The 17,024-nt window shown below is 39.5% G+C and overlaps 1 protein-coding gene across 1 annotated transcript; it reads right to left on the bottom strand.

Moving 5' to 3' along the window:
• Positions 1–50: 50 nt before the first annotated feature.
• LOC309508894 (myosin-7-like) lies at positions 51–13,318 on the bottom strand. Its single transcript, XM_082183421.1, has 39 exons — positions 13,226–13,318; positions 13,119–13,151; positions 12,691–12,900; positions 12,468–12,611; positions 12,232–12,388; positions 12,123–12,150; positions 11,913–12,021; positions 11,473–11,565; positions 11,305–11,368; positions 11,113–11,211; positions 10,494–10,597; positions 9,940–10,078; positions 9,726–9,844; positions 9,427–9,576; positions 9,156–9,326; positions 8,760–9,069; positions 8,595–8,674; positions 8,310–8,515; positions 7,360–7,483; positions 7,141–7,277; positions 6,799–7,054; positions 6,468–6,710; positions 6,210–6,386; positions 5,952–6,097; positions 5,430–5,520; positions 4,962–5,351; positions 4,751–4,877; positions 4,547–4,665; positions 4,242–4,438; positions 3,903–4,086; positions 3,618–3,783; positions 3,413–3,537; positions 2,915–3,223; positions 2,619–2,822; positions 2,226–2,522; positions 2,027–2,131; positions 1,794–1,889; positions 1,560–1,697; positions 51–156 (listed from the first exon to the last, which is right to left on the bottom strand). Exons 3-39 carry the CDS (start codon positions 12,886–12,888, stop codon positions 136–138), a joined length of 5,823 nt encoding a protein of 1,940 aa, XP_082039547.1. The 5' UTR covers positions 12,889–12,900; positions 13,119–13,151; positions 13,226–13,318; the 3' UTR covers positions 51–135.
• Between the last annotated feature and the right edge of the window lie 3,706 nt (positions 13,319–17,024).

The raw sequence follows: 17,024 nt of genomic DNA, 5'->3' as shown, positions 1-17,024 counted from the left end.
TGTTGGGATATTGCAATGTCTACATTGTTAAAAAAAAAGAGGATGAGGTATTCATTTTCATGTTTGGTTTATTCTACAGAACTACAGAAGAGATTGTCACAGCAATCAATGTTTAGAGAGATCCATCTAATATTTTCACTCTTCATCAGCCCCCTTCTGTTAGGAAGAAAAAGGAAAAAATGGTAAAAAGGTAAGCGGATCCAGTTCAAAATGGCTTAAACTCTACACCTCTAATCAATATTGATGGTTTTTTCAATAGCCACACTTGTTAAATATCAAAATGCATTTCATTAAGTGTAGTTGTCTAAACTACTTGCTATTCATATCCTAAAGTTTATGATCCTATCGTGGTTGATCCTATGTATCAATCTCTTCCCTCTTCCTTTTCTGTTGATGTTCATGCCACAAAATCTTCATATTTCCACAACAAGGTCAACAGCGCTTCTAACACACGAACACTTTTCAAGACATTCAAGTATCTCCTCTTTTTCGACACTGAATCATCAGATCCTTCTGTCCACCCTCTCATCACTGGGCATCACAGGAACTCCTCTCCACTGGTTTAAATCCTATCTCACGGGTAGGTCCTTCAGGGTCGCATGGAGAGGCGAGGTATCCAAAGCACATCAACTGACCACAAGGGTTTCTCAGGGTTCAGTTCTTGGACAAAGACAGCGCGATCATGCAGGTGTGCACTGCACAACATCAGGAAGATCAGACCTTTCCTAACTGAGCATGCAACACAACTTCTCGTACAGGCCCTGGTCATTTCTAGGCTTGATTGCTGCAATGCTCTTCTGGCAGGACTTCCATCATTTGAAACTAAACCTCTACAAATGATTCAGAGTGCTGCAGCTCATCTTGTCTTCAAAGAGCACAAAAGGGCCCACGTCACTCATCTCTTCATCTCTGCACTGGCTACCACTCGCTGCTTACATCAAGTTCAAGGCATTGACGCTTGCTTACAGATCTACCACAGGCTCAGCTCCCTCCTACTTTCTCTAGCTCCTACAAGTCTACATCCCTACCAAAAGCCTACGATCGGTCAATGAGCGACTGCTCGTGGTACCATCACAGAGAACCTAAAAACTCCAGAACATTCTCATTCACGGTTCCTTGCTGGTGGAAAGATCTCCCCGCCTTCATCCGGAATGCAGAATCCCTGACAACATTAAAAAGACAGCTGAAAACTCATCTCTTCCGTGAGCACTTAACCTCTTTTTTAAAAAAAATCTTTCCTTTCCTTTAATCCTTCCTTGTCTGGTTTATGCTACTCAGAGCAATGCCTGAGCTTTGTATTTTGAGAACTTCTTGCATTGTTTTTTTTCCTCTTCATGATGACTCGCTTGCTTTAGTCCTCATTTGTAAGTCGCTTTGGACAAAGGCATCTGCTAAATTACTAAATGTAATGTAAATGTAAAATCACTAAAAAGTGCCGATCTAGAGTTGACACCTATCAAGTTGACTCAACTGTGACTATTTACTTGTGGCTTTTCTGAGTTTTTTTTTTTTGTGTGTGTGTCTGACCAAAATCACTTGTTTTAAGTGCCTACTCTTACTTTATTGGATCCTGTATCACGAGTCTTGGCTCTCAGCTTGTTGACCTGAGATTCAGCAATATCAGCCCTCTCCTCTGCCTCATCCAGCTCATGCTGTATCTTACGGAACTTGCCCAGATTGGAATTGGATTGTTCTTCCTAAAGATTACACACAACAGCATTTGTGAAAATCAAAAGATGCAATTACTACAAAAGTCGTATAATATGATGGCACCAGTGGGGGAAAATACTCACCGCAACCTCAGAAGCTCTCTTGTAGGATTTGACCTTCAGCTGGAGTTTGTCCACCAGATCCTGCAGGCGAGCCAGATTCTTTCGGTCTTCCTCAGTCTATGCAAAGCAAAAAATGTTTTTAGTATATTCAATATACATTTAAATACTGTAAGACAGCACTTTATGTATTTTCAACAAATAACATGATCAAATCAACCAGGGGCAAAATTTTTAGTAGGCAACATTTTTCCTACCTGGTAGGTGAGCTCCTTGATGCGTCTCTCATATTTACGAATCCCCTTGACTGAGTCACTGGACTTTCTCTGTTCTATCTCCACCTCACTTTCCAGCTCTCTCACCTAACAGATGTGTAACATTTTTTGTATAAAAATGTCAAATCTTAGAACAAATATTTTTACAGAAAACACTGTATACTTGTTTCTAAAAACTTACTCTGGCTTCCAGTTTTTGGACCTGCTTCTTGCCTCCCTTCATGGCGATCTGCTCAGCCTCATCCAGACGGTGCTGCAGGTCCTTGATGGTCTGGTCCATGTTCTTCTTCATGCGCTCCAGATGAGCACTGGTGTCCTGCTCCTTCTTCAGCTCCTCTGCCATCATGGCAGCATCAGTGATGGCCTTCTTGGCTTTTTCCTCAGCATTCCTGCACTCCTGCACTGCCTCCTCAACCTCAGTCTGAAGCTGAGTATTATCTCCCTCCAGCTTCTTCTTCTGATTCAACAGGCTGGTGTTCTGAACATAGACAATGTTGACATTCATATAGTCTTTTGATTATATTGTGTGCTAAGAGGCTTTATTTTGCATAGTATTAGTACAGATGTGTCATACCTGAGAATGCAGGAGCTGAACTCTCTCACTGACATCCAGCAGTTCCTGCTCAGCCAGTTTCCTTACTCTGTCAGTTTGTTCCACCATGGATCTCAGCTCATCCAGTTCAGCCTGCAGCAGATTGTTGCGTCTCTCCACAATGGCGAAGTTCTCTTTGAGATCATCATTACCACGAAGAGCATCATCTAGTTGCAGTTGGGCATCCTGTAAAGTACAAATTAAAAATAAAAAGACAGAAGAACAATGTTGCATTTCACCTTAGCATCATAGAATCTTGATTTGAAGATTCGTCATACTTTGATATGTCCATGAAGACCCTTGAGTTGCTTCTGGGCTTCTGATGCCTGTCTGTTAGCCTGACTGAGCTGAATCTCCATCTCATTGAGGTCTCCCTCCATCTTCTTCTTCAGCCTGAGTGCTTCATTCCTGCTGCGAGACTCTGATTCCAGTGAGCTTTGCAGGGTATCCACCACTCTCTGCTGGTTCCTCTTGGTCTGCTCCATCTCTTCATCTTTCTCTGTCAGCTTACGCTCAATATCAGCTTTGACCTGATTGAACTCCAGCTGAGCTCTAAGTATCTTGCCTTCCTCATGTTCAAGGGAACCCTATGAAGAGTAAAATGGGTGTTTGTTATAATTGACATTTAAAGTTTTTGTTTAGCCCTGTGTTGTGGGGTGGTAAGTGACCTCCCTTAAAATAATCTGGAATGATCAATTGCTTTAAACAACAGCTTGATTTAAATCAAAGAGTTGTCAAATGAATAAGAACTTTGGGGAAAATGGTTGTTTTTATACCTCAGCCTCTTCAAGAGCAGTTTGTGTCTCTTGTTTCTCCTGCTCCAGTTGTTTTCGTAGTTTCTCCAGCTCATGAATATTCTTCCCACTCTCACCAAGTTGCTCAGTGAGGTCAGAAATTTCCTCTGTGCAATAGAAATAACATATAAGCTCACAAATACAAGCAATTAAAGTAATGGTTTGGAGTTGTGAAAACCACTCTTACCTTGGAGATTCTTGTTCTCCCTCTTCATACTCTCCAGGTGGTCCAATGACTCCTCATATGAGTTTTTCAATTTAAAGAGTTCAGTGCTCAGAGATCTAGCTTCTTTTTGGGCACTTTCCAGTTCAGTTTGGGTCTCCTCATACTTCTGCTTCCACTCAGCCAGGACCTGGTTAAATTTAACAAGGCCAAATGGTCAATGAGAACAGTGCAGTTTGCTGGTATTTCGCTTTGTAAATAAATGGCAAATTTTTCCAGCTAATGACAAAATGTACTTTCTCTCCTTACTTTATCAAAGTTTCTTTGCTTCTTGTCCAGAGCAGCAGCAGCAGCATTGGATCTCTCCACATCCACCATGAGATCTTCAATCTCATTCTGCAGCCTGTGCTTGGTCTTCTCCAAAGAGGAGCATTTAGCATTAACAGCTTCCACAGCTTCTTCTGCATCTTGCAGACGCTGAGTCAGTTTCTTCCTGTAATAATCAAAATAGAAAATATAGTACACATCAGAAGCATCATTCATTAAACTGTATTTAAATGTGTTTTACAGGCCACAAACTATAGCAGAAAATTTAGAAAAGTGTCTAATTACTAAAGACAAAACTTTTAAATGTTGTTTGTTTCTTACTTTGCTTCCTCCAGCTCCTCAGTCCTCTGGATGGCATCAGTTTCATACTTGGTTCTCCACTGAGCCACTTCAGAGTTTGCCTTGGACATACCACGCTGTAGCTCAGCCTTGGCTTCTTGCTCCTCCTCATATTGCTCCCTCAGCAGATCAGCATCATGACGAGCTGACTGAACTGCATGGGCCAGGGCATTCTTAGCCTGAACACAAACAAAAACAAACAAATATTTGCGACCAGTTGTTTATTACAATAGTGAATTTGTATGTCTTTAGCAAACATTTTAGACATTGAAGGGGATTTTGAAAACCTTGATTTCTTCTTCGAGCTGTCTCTTGAGGTCTTCAATTTGCTGAGTGTTGGATTGTTTGCCTCTGGTTAACTGAGTCACCAGGGAGTCTTTCTCCTCAAACTGTCTGGCAAGTTCACCTAAAATATAATATTAAAAAAATTGACTTTTTTCCAATTATCATTATGGTACAGTTGGTAATGTAACAATATTTAGTGTTCTTACCATTTTCAGTTTGCAGCTTGGCTTTTTGCATGGTGAAATCATTGATAGTGCGCTGACCTTCCTCAGCCTTGGTTCTGTACTCACTCATTTGGTCTTCCAGAGTTCTGCACATTTTCTCCAGGTTTGTCTTGAGGATAAATTATATCGTAGTTGATTGCTTTCTTTGACAACACATAATTTATAGACTCTAAGCATAATTTCTCTCACTCACCTTTGCCTTTGCAAGCTGCTCCATGTTGGAGACCACATCGTCCAGTTCCAGTCTGAGTTCACTCTTCTCTTTCTCCAGCTTCTGCTTCACTCTCTGGAGGTTGTCAATCTGCTCTCCCAGATCAGCCACACTGTCTGCATGTTTCTTCCTCAGTGTAGCAGCAGTGGACTCATGTTGCAGAGTGGACTCTTCAAGGTCTCTGCGCAGTTTCTGGAACTCAGCTTCACGTTTCTTGTTCATCTCAATCTGGGCAGCAGTGGCTCCACCAGCCTCCTCCAACCTCTCACTGATGTCCTCCAGTTCTCTGGACAGATCAGCTCTCTGTTTCTCAACTTTAGCACGAGCAGCTCTCTCAGCCTCCAGCTCTTCCTCAAGCTCTTCAATTCTGGCCTGGTAATGTGCATAAATTCCAAATTAAGATTAAAATTCCTAACTAATCTATCTTATTAAGACATATATAAAGTTTACCTGCAACTCTTTCAGTTTTTTCTGGAGTTGGGACTCCAAAGCTTGTCCATCTTCAATCTTGCTATTGAGCTGGCTTATTTCAAAGTCTTTTCTGCCAAGTAAACAGGATGACACATGAATGGTTACATGCATAATCGAATTAAAATATCAGGTAACACTTTACAGTAGGATTCCATTAGTTAACGTTAGATAATGAATTGAACAACATTAACTAACAATGAACAATACATTTGTTACAGTATTAAACTTTGTTAACAATAATTATCATAATAATTATTAATAAAAAATAATATTGTCATTGTTGGTTTGTTATTAGCTCAGGCCCATTTAATAGAATGAACAGTAATAACAATATTATTTTTTTATTTTTTTTAACTAAGACTAATAAATGCTTAGAAATATTTTTCATTATTAATTTGTTAAATTGTGTAGTTAACTAAAGTCAAATGGAACCTTATTGTGAAGTGTTACCAAATATATTTTAACATACATTTTTTTTTTTTTAAATATAAAATATATTACTTCTTTAGCCGCTCTTCTGCCTGCTGCTTATCATTTTCCAAATCCATCACATTCTCTTGAGTCAACTTCAAGTCACCCTCAAGCTTTCTTTTAGCTCTCTCAAGATCCATTCGAATTTTCTTTTCTTGTTCCAGAGAACCTTCAAGCTAAATTTTAAATTAGAATTTTAGGAATTATTTTAGGAATTTAAAAATAATTATGCAATTTTTTAATAAAGCTTCTCATTTTAATTCTAGTGTCATTTTTTATGACTCTTACATCATCCACTTGTTGCTCCAGTTTGGTTTTGGCTTTGGTGAGTGTGTTGACTTTGTCTTCCTCACTCTGGAGGTCATCCAGCGTTTGCTGATGGGCCTCCTGAAGAGCTTTCTTCTCCTTGGTCAGCTTAGCGATGATCTCATCCAAAGCTGCCATCTCTTCTGTCAGGTTTTTAACCTGTAAAAATGTGTCATTGTATCAACAGACTCTTAACACACCATTCTAGCATCAATAACAGGTTAAGTGTTGAAAACTGACCTTGTTCTCAGTGGCATGTTTCTCTTTCTCCACTTTGGCCAGAGTGAGCTCAAGATCATCAATGTCCTTCTTGAGCTCAGAGCATTCATCCTCCAGCTTTCGTTTCTTTGCAGTCAGCTCAGCATTCATTTCATCTTCATCCTCCAGTCTCTCAGTAATTTCTTTGACTTTGGCCTCAAGCTGGATCTTGCTCTTGATCAGACCCTCACATCTCTCCTCAGCATCTGCAAGATTATCTTGCTCCTATCAACAAAAAAATTGAAAACTTGTTTTGTTTTTTGACTTTTCTGAAATGTGAAAAGTGCAGAGTTGTAGTCCCATGTGAACTTACAGACTGTGATAAAAGCTGCAGGTCATTCTTTTCTTGGAGAAGAGAAACCATCTTTTCCTCAAGCTCCTTTCTGCGGGCTTCAGATTTGGCATAAGCCTCCTTTAACTTGGTGAATTCCTCCTTCATGTTGGCCATTTCTTTCTCGGACTCTGCACTTTTCAGCAGAGGCTTGATCTTGAAGTAGAGCTTCATCCAGGGCCAATTCTTGACACCCATGAAAGCACGTACGTTCCACTGGATCACCAACAGAGCATCTCTGTAGATATTAAATAAGATTGTTCAGTCTTGCATTTTAAATGTAACTTGGAGAATATGTTAAAGATTGAAGAGCTAAAATCTAACCTTCTTTCCACAATTTTCTGGAACTCATCTCTTGATAGAAAACCACGAGACATGGACTGAATTCCAGTTATAATAAGTGCAAGACGGTCATCTCGCATCTCTTCAAGACCACCCAGAAGACCAGCCTTAAAAAAGACCTGAATAGTAAAGAATTTGGGGTCAAAAAGGATGACAGTGGAAAAGTGGCCTTGGAAAAAGTTAATGTTAATATAAAAATACCTTAGTATGTCCTAACTTGTACTGTTCGTGATCGATGTCCAGAGAGCCCAGAAGTTTTTCTGCACCCTTCTTGTTATCAATGAACTGTCCCTCAGGGATAGCAGCAGGATTTAGGATGCGGTATCTACACAAAAAACAACACACATTAACTATTGTTTCATATGTTTTTATTTTTAGCAAATACTTAATTGTGCAAACAGAGTGTTGAAACTTGCAATAACTTGTATACAATAAAATGTATACATAATGTTATTTTGTAAGGCATTAAAGCCATTTTGTTTCATACCAGCTTCCAGAAGAGATCAGATGTGTTCCAACAGTAGTCACATTCATATCTGGACTCAAAACACATCTGTTTAGCTCTGCATTTACTGAATGAGCACTGTGCCACTGTACGTCCGACTGATGCAGTTTATGTTCTCTATGTATCATCTTTTTATTCTTATAATTCTTTTATATAACTGTAAACTTTTAATTATCCTTGTTTTTATTTTTGGTCAAGATTTTTATTTTTGGTTAGGGCTGTCTGGTTTGAAGTGTTGAGAAAATTGGGAAGAGAGACAGTGAGTTTACGCACGCACTCAGACGTGAGTGTGGGACACCAGGTTCTTGGATGCAGGCTGGTGTATTACCGAAATCAGACGGTTGGTGATAACTCCACTCCATTAAGGGGTCGGAGGTACAAGCCATCAGAGGCAGAACGTGTTAGAATACTCCACCCTATTGATGGGTAGGAGGGTCACTAGGAAGCAGGGAGTTGCTATTAGAGTGTCTCGCGAACCGAAGATCTCTGACTCTTCCATTTAGACAGGGAAGCCCCAAATTTAGTGATTCAGGCATGATATTTTCTGATTATTTTAATTCCTTTTCTATGTAAAGCACTTTGAATTACCATTGTGTATGAAATGTCCTATATAAATAAACTTGCCTTGCCTTGCCTTCATACTAACCGTTGTTTGAAATCTCCATACAGGATCCTGTTGGGGAATCCCTTTCTGCAGATCCTGATGCCCTCCAGCACACCGTTACAGCGCAGCTGGTGCATGACCAGAGGATTCTCCATCGCCCCAGGAGTCTTGCTCTCATTGGGGATGATGCAGCGCACAAAGTGAGGGTGAGTTGACCTCAAGTTGGTCATCAGCTTGTTCAAGTTCTCCTGTTGGTAGATCACAGAGGATTTAGATTAATATGCAATAAAACCTTGTGAGACAATATAGTGTTATAATATTCCTTACCCTATGAAGGGCTGACACTGTCTGGAAGGAAGAACCCTTCTTTTTGCTACCTTTGGCAGCCTTTCCTCCAGAATCCGCAGCTGTGAAATAAATGATTTTTGTTACTATTAAACAGTAAAAATAGTGCTTATTATATTTTCATATCACAAGTCAGTGTGTGCTTACCTGAGTCATCAGTAGCGAAATTAGCAAACAGAACAGGCAACAACTTAAGAGTTGACTTCTGGAAAAACCCTACAACCGTCTCATTGAGAGGGTCCTTGTTCTTCACCAGCCAGTTTGAAATGTTGTAGTCCACAGTGCCAGCATAGTGAACGAGGCCAAAATGGGCCTCTGGTCCACCTTTGATCATCCTAGGCTTCTGGAAGTTTGGATTTTTCCCCATATGGTTGTCATAAAGCTTAGCTTTAAATGTTGCATCACTGGCTTTGGGGAACATGCACTCCTCTTCAAGGATGGACATGATACCCATGGGCTACAATGACAGAGTTAACAAGAGTTAAGACTGAAAAATATGATTTTTACCCTCACAGTATAATTATCAACATAGTATTCACCCACCTTTTCAATAAGCTCAATACATGCTGCCAAGTCCATGCCGAAGTCAATAAACACCCACTCAATGCCCTCCTTCTTGTATTCCTCTTGCTCCAGAACAAACATGTGGTGGTTGAAGAACTGTTGCAACTTCTCATTAGTGAAGTTGATGCACAGCTGCTCAAAGGTGTTGGACTGCAGGTGGAATATATTATATAATTACAAAGGTCAAACAGGTTGCACTTCTTGTTGAATTTGTTCTTGAATAAAAAAAAATCAGTTGATTTCAGCTTACATCAAAGATCTCAAATCCAGCAATGTCCAGCACACCAATGAAGTACTGGCGAGGCTGTTTGGTGGCCAGGGATTGGTTGATTCTCACAACCATCCATAGGAACATCTTCTCGTACACTGACTTTGCCAGAGCACCAATAGAGTAGTACACCTAATAAAGAAATTATTGATTTTTGCAGAATTCGACACATTGCAAACTAGCGAGCGATTTTTTAGAGATATTAAAGTTTTTGTTTGTATGCTTTCGAAAGTGAACCTATGATGCTGAAAACTCATTAGATTATTATTTTCATTCATTACCTGCTGGACACTCTGTCCCTTGGTGACCCACTCATTTCCTACTTTGACTCTTGGGTGGCACAAACCCTTGATCAAGTCAGCTGAATTTAGGCCCATCAGATATGATATTTTGTCAGCATCTACATGTTAAATAAGAATACAGAGCTAAGAATATATATACAACATGTCTTAGACTTTTTTCATTTATGAAACTGAGATTCCAAGTTATACTGACCCTCAGTCCCATCAGCCTCGGCCTGTTCCTCTCTTTGCTTCTGTTTGAACTTCATGTTGCCAAAGTGCATGACGGAACCAGTCAGCTTGTAGATGCTGTTCTGCTCTTCTTGGGTGAAGCCCAACACATCGAACGCTTCCTACAGCAAATGTACAGAGCATGTAAAATTTTATGGCAAATGTTTCATATTCTTCTTTTTGGCAAGTACATTCGAAGTCTTTCTTTTTAAAGAATAGACTGGCCAAGAGAATCAGTTTATTCTCTTTCAAGTCATTCTATACCTGTATGACTTAATTTCTTCTGTGGAAGATAAAATGAAAAACAAAGGTTCTTTTCCTCACACAATCACATGGCTTCAGAAAAAACAAGTTGTGTGGATCTTTGATGGTGCTTTTTCATACTTATTGACAGCACCTGATCATTATATGCTTTTATTGTATGGAAACTAGTCAAGACATTATCAATTGGTGTTCCACAGCAGAAACGCAGTCATACGGGTTGTCAAAAGTGTTTTTCTTGTATTGTGAACTGCCTATGTTTTAACAAACACCCACATCAGTGGCTACCAGCTCGTCACCGTCATCAATAGATGCCACTGTTGTTTCTCCTTGGGAGATGAAAGCATAGTCATAGGGGTTGTTGGTGATGAGCAGCATTTCTAAGGAGAAATGGGAACATAGATCAGAAAAGACTCTTCTAATTAGAGATGACAATGTTAAGGCACACTATGCAGTTTCCGTTTTTCTCAAACAGTGACCACTAGAGTTGTTGTGGAGTACTTGTATTTAACATTACTGTCGTAAATACCACTCACGCAGAGCCGTCTCTGCACTCTTCCGACCGCGCTTTCTTCGTTTTCTTCGTCGACTCTGCCATGATTCGCGTCTGAAATGCGTGCTAGTGTTTTCCATAGAGACTGCTTCATGTGTTCTTGATGTAAGTGTAGTCGTGCCGTAAAGCAAATCGTGATTCTCGTGAGATTTGGTGGGGCGCCACCTCTCAAACTTGCATTGCTGGTTTTGCCAGCGGCATCACCCCGCCCCCTCCCCCTTTGCTATCGGGATGATTCGCCCTACTACGAGTTTGTTTACTATCAAAATGATTTCGAAGCTGTTATATTAAGGTACAAATCTTGCATAGTGTGCCTTTAATTGATATGATGGGTAATTTTACCCAGCAGTTCTGGTCTTTTCTGGGACAGAATCTGATAGAAGATGTGGTAGTCTCTCTCAGCCTTGAGCTGAAAAGTTACACGAGACTTCTCCAGCAGATCTAAATTAATTGATAAATGAATAGATGAATATCAAAACAGTTACACATTTGATCTATGTGTGATTTGTTGGAATGATGTTGGGAAGTACTTACAAGTCTCTATGTCAGCAGAAGCTAACTTTCCACTGTGTCCAAAATGGATACGGATAAATTTACCCTGTAAATAAAGCAATATACAGTATGATATAATACAGAACATGCTCATATAACATATCATGGAAACCAATATAGAATAATAACACCAATGTAAGCCCCACTTACAAATCTGGAGGAGTTGTCATTTCTTATTGTTTTGGCGTTACCAAAAGCCTCGAGAGCAGGATTACACTGGATGATTTGATCCTCCAGAGTACCCTGAGAATCATATTTTAACAATAGGTTTGTAAAACGTTTGATGTACCTTCTTTTCAGTTAACAGCCAAGCATATTTTCAGATGTTATGTAGTCTTGTAATAATAATAATAATGATCCATATAGGACCTAAGTCACAGTAGAAAACTAATTGGGAAACCAAAAATGTTTTTTGTTCACGTGTTAATGCATTGCAATATGGCAAGTAAGGGAGTATCAAATTATGATAATTTGTGGATTTAATATCTAATAAACGAAGACCATTAATTTAGTAATTCTTTTTGTATGCTATATTATATGGAAGGTGTGTTCATTCATCCATAATAACCAATTTTTGGGAAATGAAGCACCTTTTTCTCCATTGATGGATCCTTCTTGCCAGGTGATGCTGCTGCAATGCTTGCAAAGTACTGGATTACTTTCTTAGTGTTCACAGTCTTTCCAGCACCGGATTCTCCACTTAAAATAAAAACAGTTAATTAAATGGCTGATAAAATGCAGCAGAGAAAATATTGGTAAAAGGAGGAGTACTTTGGTACATCATAAAATGTATTACATACGTGATCAGGACAGACTGGTTTTCTCTGTCTGTGAGAAAATAAAACATAAGAAACTTAGCATTTGAAATTGCATTAGAAATCAACAAAAAATTACAAGTCAGATCATCACCTGACAGCATGTACTGGTAGGCATTGTCTGAGATGGAGAAGATGTGTGGAGGGGCCTCATTTCGTTTCTTTCCTCTATAGGCATTGACGACTTCCTGGTTGTACACTGGCAAAAACTTGTAGGGGTTCACAGTGACACAGAAGAGCCCAGAGTAGGTCTGTAAAATATTCACAGAAGGTTTAGATCTGCTCATGCAAGATAAAGAGAATGCGTGAGTGTTTTAAGACTCGACTCACATAGATCATCCAGGCTGCGTAACGCTCTTTGAGGTTAAACAGCACAGCGGGCTCGTGCAGGAAGGTGAACATCACCATGTCCTCAATTTTATCAAACTTTGGTGGGTTCTGGGGGTGAACATCAATCTCCTTCACAGTTACTGTCTGTGGATAACCAAAAATTTTTGACAGTCACTCTCTACTTCTGTCTACAATCTACAACAATGCAGAGATTAGATCTTACCTTCCCGAATTCAGTGTCAACAGTGACTTTGCCACCGTCTCTACTGGTGATGGTGGCTTTGACGAACTCAACCGCAGGGTCGGTCACAAAGCATTCTTTCTTCATGTCGAAGGGGCGAGTTTGGGCCTCCAGACGCTCCTTGTCTGACTTTCGTAAGAACGGGGCAGCTGCCCCGAACTCTGACATCACATCCACCATCTTTCAATCAGACTGAGGCATAGATGGCAAACATTTTTGAACTTGTAAAACTTGTTTACAATTAAATACAATTTAATTATTTATAAATATACAGTATTTCTAATTATTTATTGGTCTTTCAACAGAAATGATTGCATTCAAAAAGAAAATATTGCATAAAACATACATTTAATATAACATAAAATATACTATATACACATTGTGTTGACCTTTATAAAAGCATGTCTTACCAGATTAAATCCAAACCCAAGAAAGTCCAAGTCCTTTTAATAAAAAGGAAACATAATTAATGAGAAGTCCTCATGAACAATTGAATCTAAATTATCTGTGCTCTTACCTTTAGATGTCACAATGATGTGAGCTTGCAATATTGTGCTGTAACTTATCTCTTTATATAGAGGCACAATGAGTGTGACGTTGACCATCTGTATATGGTCCGGCTCACTTGTGTGTGTAGCTCTTTTTGGGTGCCTGAACAAATCTTTGTGTGAGTCACAGTAGTTTGGCATGTGGAAATGGTAATGCAACACGATCAGAAAGGATCTAAATCACAATGGTGCTATTTTTGTCCCATATGTATATCTCCTTTTTAAAGATATCAGATCTTTACTAAAGTTTTTTATCCTGAAATGTACACTTCTACTTTCATATTTTATAGTTAGTTTTATAGGCCAAATTCACAACACAATTTTTTTTAGTTTTTTATGTACGTAAAGCATTAGAGTTAGAGACTCTTGTATGTATCTGAACCATAGTTGAACATTCACACAATCCTTTTTTAATAAAATTGCTTAATTGACAGTTAGATTCCAGCAATAATGCACTATGATGCTTTTCTTAAACTGTGTCATTTTTTGTCCTTAAAGAGACACAGGCATGCACTGGGAATTTCACAGGTTTATCTTTGTGCTCAAGGATCAAGACAAGGTAACAATGCTTCACGAACAAGACGGCTGTCATGGAACAATAAAATTGTCAGTAGACAGCTGTAATGGCAACAATGAATATCTGCACTTGCGACCTTTTGTTCTCGCCTAATGCAGAGATAGCTGCAACTCTTGCTTGTTCTTGTTTGTTCCTATGACCTTTCTTGACTTCCCACAGCTATATCCATCATGTGTTTTACAAGTTCATTAGCAGTAATTAAAAAAACAGCTTCATTCATGTTCATCCATGTTCAAACCCTTTCTTTCTTCAACATTTTTTTCCAGCTTTACAAAGATTTCCAAAACAAATGCATGAATAGGATTCTGTAAGATACAAAATCTAATTTGTATGTTTATAGAAGTTAATATATTCCGAATACATTAGAGTAGTGTTACTTTTTCTGTGCATCAGTTAACACGAAAATTCGTATAATTATTCCTTCTTAACAGATAGAACATGGCAAGCAGGTCAAACTAATCGTCTTAGCCCCAGATCTGTTTCTAAACAGCTCTACAGTGTTTATTTGTTGTTGAGCCGTGTGAGCCATCACTCAAGACCTTTTGTGAGGTTGACCTCTCGCCCCTCATTTATTCTGCACCCTCTCAACAAGCACCTTACTTAGTCTTATCACTTGGGCAATCTATTCTAGCCCCCTCATCCTTTACAGAGCCTCATTCTCAGCTGTCTTTTTACCCTTGTTTATTAAAACTCAGGAGGAAGAATGGAAGAAATGGGGGCAACCTTATGTCTAATAAAGTTTGTAATCGGAGCTTCCTTTTGTCACTGGGTGCACTTGAATGGTCTTGCATCTGTTGGGTTAAATAGGAATCCATTGTGTCTACTTCCTGTCTTCCACTTCAGACCATGCAGCTAGTTTTGCTAAAAAAAATTTTTTTACTTAAAAGCTGGAGTAGGTGTAATTCTTAAGCATTAAACAATGGCACACTGATTAAACGCAACAGTGGCAAGGAAACATTTCTTGACAGAATGACCCAGCAGATATATATATATATATATATATATATATATATATATATATATATATATATATATATATATATATATATATATATTAATAGTTTCATTGAGATAAACAGTGTGGTTAAAAACAAACTTATTATAGTTAACTATAACTAAAACAAAACATTACAAAATAAACATTTTCATTACTTGAAATGAACATTAAATGAAATAAAAGTAAAAAAATAAAATATATATTTCAGCTAGTTGCCAGTCAAGGCAACATGTCTTATTTTAATGTAGTTTAACTTGATTTAATAAAATAAAAACTTTTAAAAAAAGACAAAAACTTTAATTAACAGATTTTCCACGCTTCTTGAAAGTACTTGGATTCAAGGACTGGAAAGTATGTGAAAACAAACGTAGGTCCTTGAAAGTGCTTAATTTAAACATGAACTATGTTTTGTTAGAGTAGCAAGGTGCTATTACAAAAAAAATTATGTCCTTTATGCTCTGCCAAAGCCAGAAAAAACCCCCAGCTCTACTGATTGGGGAGGGGAAAATGCGGCGTGAGCGTGTAGATAGTGAAATGGAATTTTCAGCTGATTTATCATTTTTGTTCAGACCAAAGGGGCGGTCATTCCTTTGACTTCCATTTATACGCATGCAAATCATCAGACCGCAAGCTAATGCAAAAAGCTTTGCATTCCGCTGCCTTCCAAAGTTCAAGTTTGGTGAACTCTGATCTGCGAATTCACAATCACGTGAAGAGGTGTGACCAGTAGAAGATCGATACATCACAGCGTGACCTCTTGGCTTAATTAAAAGAATAATATTTTTGCAGTATAATGTCTGACTATTTTTTATAGGTTGAATTCATGTTTATAAAAACAATGCTGCAGAGCGTAACATTATATCACGACTGTTGCCTTGTCCAACATAATTTTGCATGCTCAAAATCTAGCGTGACCGTGGATTAACCCTCTGGGGTCTAAGGTGTTTTTGGGGTCCTTGAGATGTTTTGACATGCCCTGACATTTGTGCTTTTTTCAGTTGCTTATAAACATATTAATGGCAAAGGTGTAATTACACTTTATTTAGCACAAACTGGACTACATAATATGTGAGCAACATGTATGTTTGTATTTTTGAGAGAATAATGTTTATGCATGGTTATTGAAAAAAACAAAAAAATAAAGTTTGTGAAATAAGGTCACAAAACACATACTAAATATGTGTCCACAAGACTTTTAACTAATGGATGTTGTCGCCTAGAGTTCCCTTTCGTGGTCACTACGAGTTACGTCGTGACAACGAATGGGGTTTTGCTTAGAAAGCCTCTCATCTTCGAGAAAAAAAACGAGCCAATGGCAAAGAACTGCCATGGGTCTGCGGAATTTGCTTTGCGTAACGTCGCCTTACCTCATGGGTATATAAGGAAGGACGCTGGCAACATGCAGATATGTTTTTCGCTTCGGAGTCAAGAGTTCTCTTCACTCCCACAAGCCATTCTGAATCATCTTCACTCTACGAGATGAGCGGCTCTTCAGTGTGTTGGTGCGACGCCGTGTTCCAGTGAGATCGCATTGCCTGCTGCTGATCTGTGCAGTGATCTGCCGACAGTGTGCGTGTTTCTCCCGGGGCGCTTTAGCACTCTGCTGAGCTTTTCCTCTCTCTAAAAGAGCTGCACGCGGCACGTCTTTTTCAAGACGGTTTGCCCGTGTATTTTCTGGATGTGGGCACGTAATCCATCTGCCTAACAGTCACGAGCGCGGTTTGGCGGGTTGGGCTTAATCATGCTCGGCAGCGCTCCAGGATGACTCATGTTTCCATTGCGTGAACATGACGAGACAGGCAGCTTGGAGTTAGGGCTCAGTTTTTCTCAGGAGCTGGTAGCAGGGCCACTCCATTTTTTTGTTCCCTTTCCTCCTAGCCCCCAGAGGTCCCGGATGACAGTGTGCGCCGCTCACGAACCTCGCCACTCTTGTCCCCCTCTGTCGCCAGACCCTTGTCAGAGCATGCCCCCGTGGAACGCTTGTCCTTCCCCGGCCTCCTCTGTCAGGACGCGGCAATGACCGTGCCCCCACACCGGGTCGCTACGCCACCCCGCGTCTTGAACCGATCCCTCCACAGGCTTCCGTTCAAGATGCTCACGGCCAAACACATTCTCGAATGTGTGCGGCCACAGGATTGGTTTGTAGCGATCGACCTGAAGGACGCCTACTTTCATATCTCCTTTCTCCTCGAAA

This window comes from Leuciscus leuciscus (genome assembly GCF_965113295.1).
Source record: "Leuciscus leuciscus genome assembly, chromosome: 11".
In the NCBI taxonomy this organism is placed as follows: domain Eukaryota; kingdom Metazoa; phylum Chordata; class Actinopteri; order Cypriniformes; family Leuciscidae; genus Leuciscus; species Leuciscus leuciscus.
Note: the sequence above shows the minus strand (reverse complement) of the source record. Positions and strands in the feature narration are given on the sequence as shown.

What these genes read in the sequence shown, in the direction of transcription:
- LOC309508894 (XM_082183421.1), bottom strand. Translation starts at nt 12,888, where the DNA reads ATGGTGGATGTGATGTCAGAGTTCGGGGCAGCTGCCCCGTTCTTACGA. An exon ending in GAAAAGACCAGAACTGCTGG is followed by an intron (nt 10,598 to 11,112) that starts GTAAAATTACCC and finishes ATTTCTCCTTAG; the next exon opens with AAATGCTGCTCATCACCAAC. An exon ending in TGCAGCTTTTATCACAGTCT is followed by an intron (nt 6,711 to 6,798) that starts GTAAGTTCACAT and finishes TTTTGTTGATAG; the next exon opens with GAGCAAGATAATCTTGCAGA.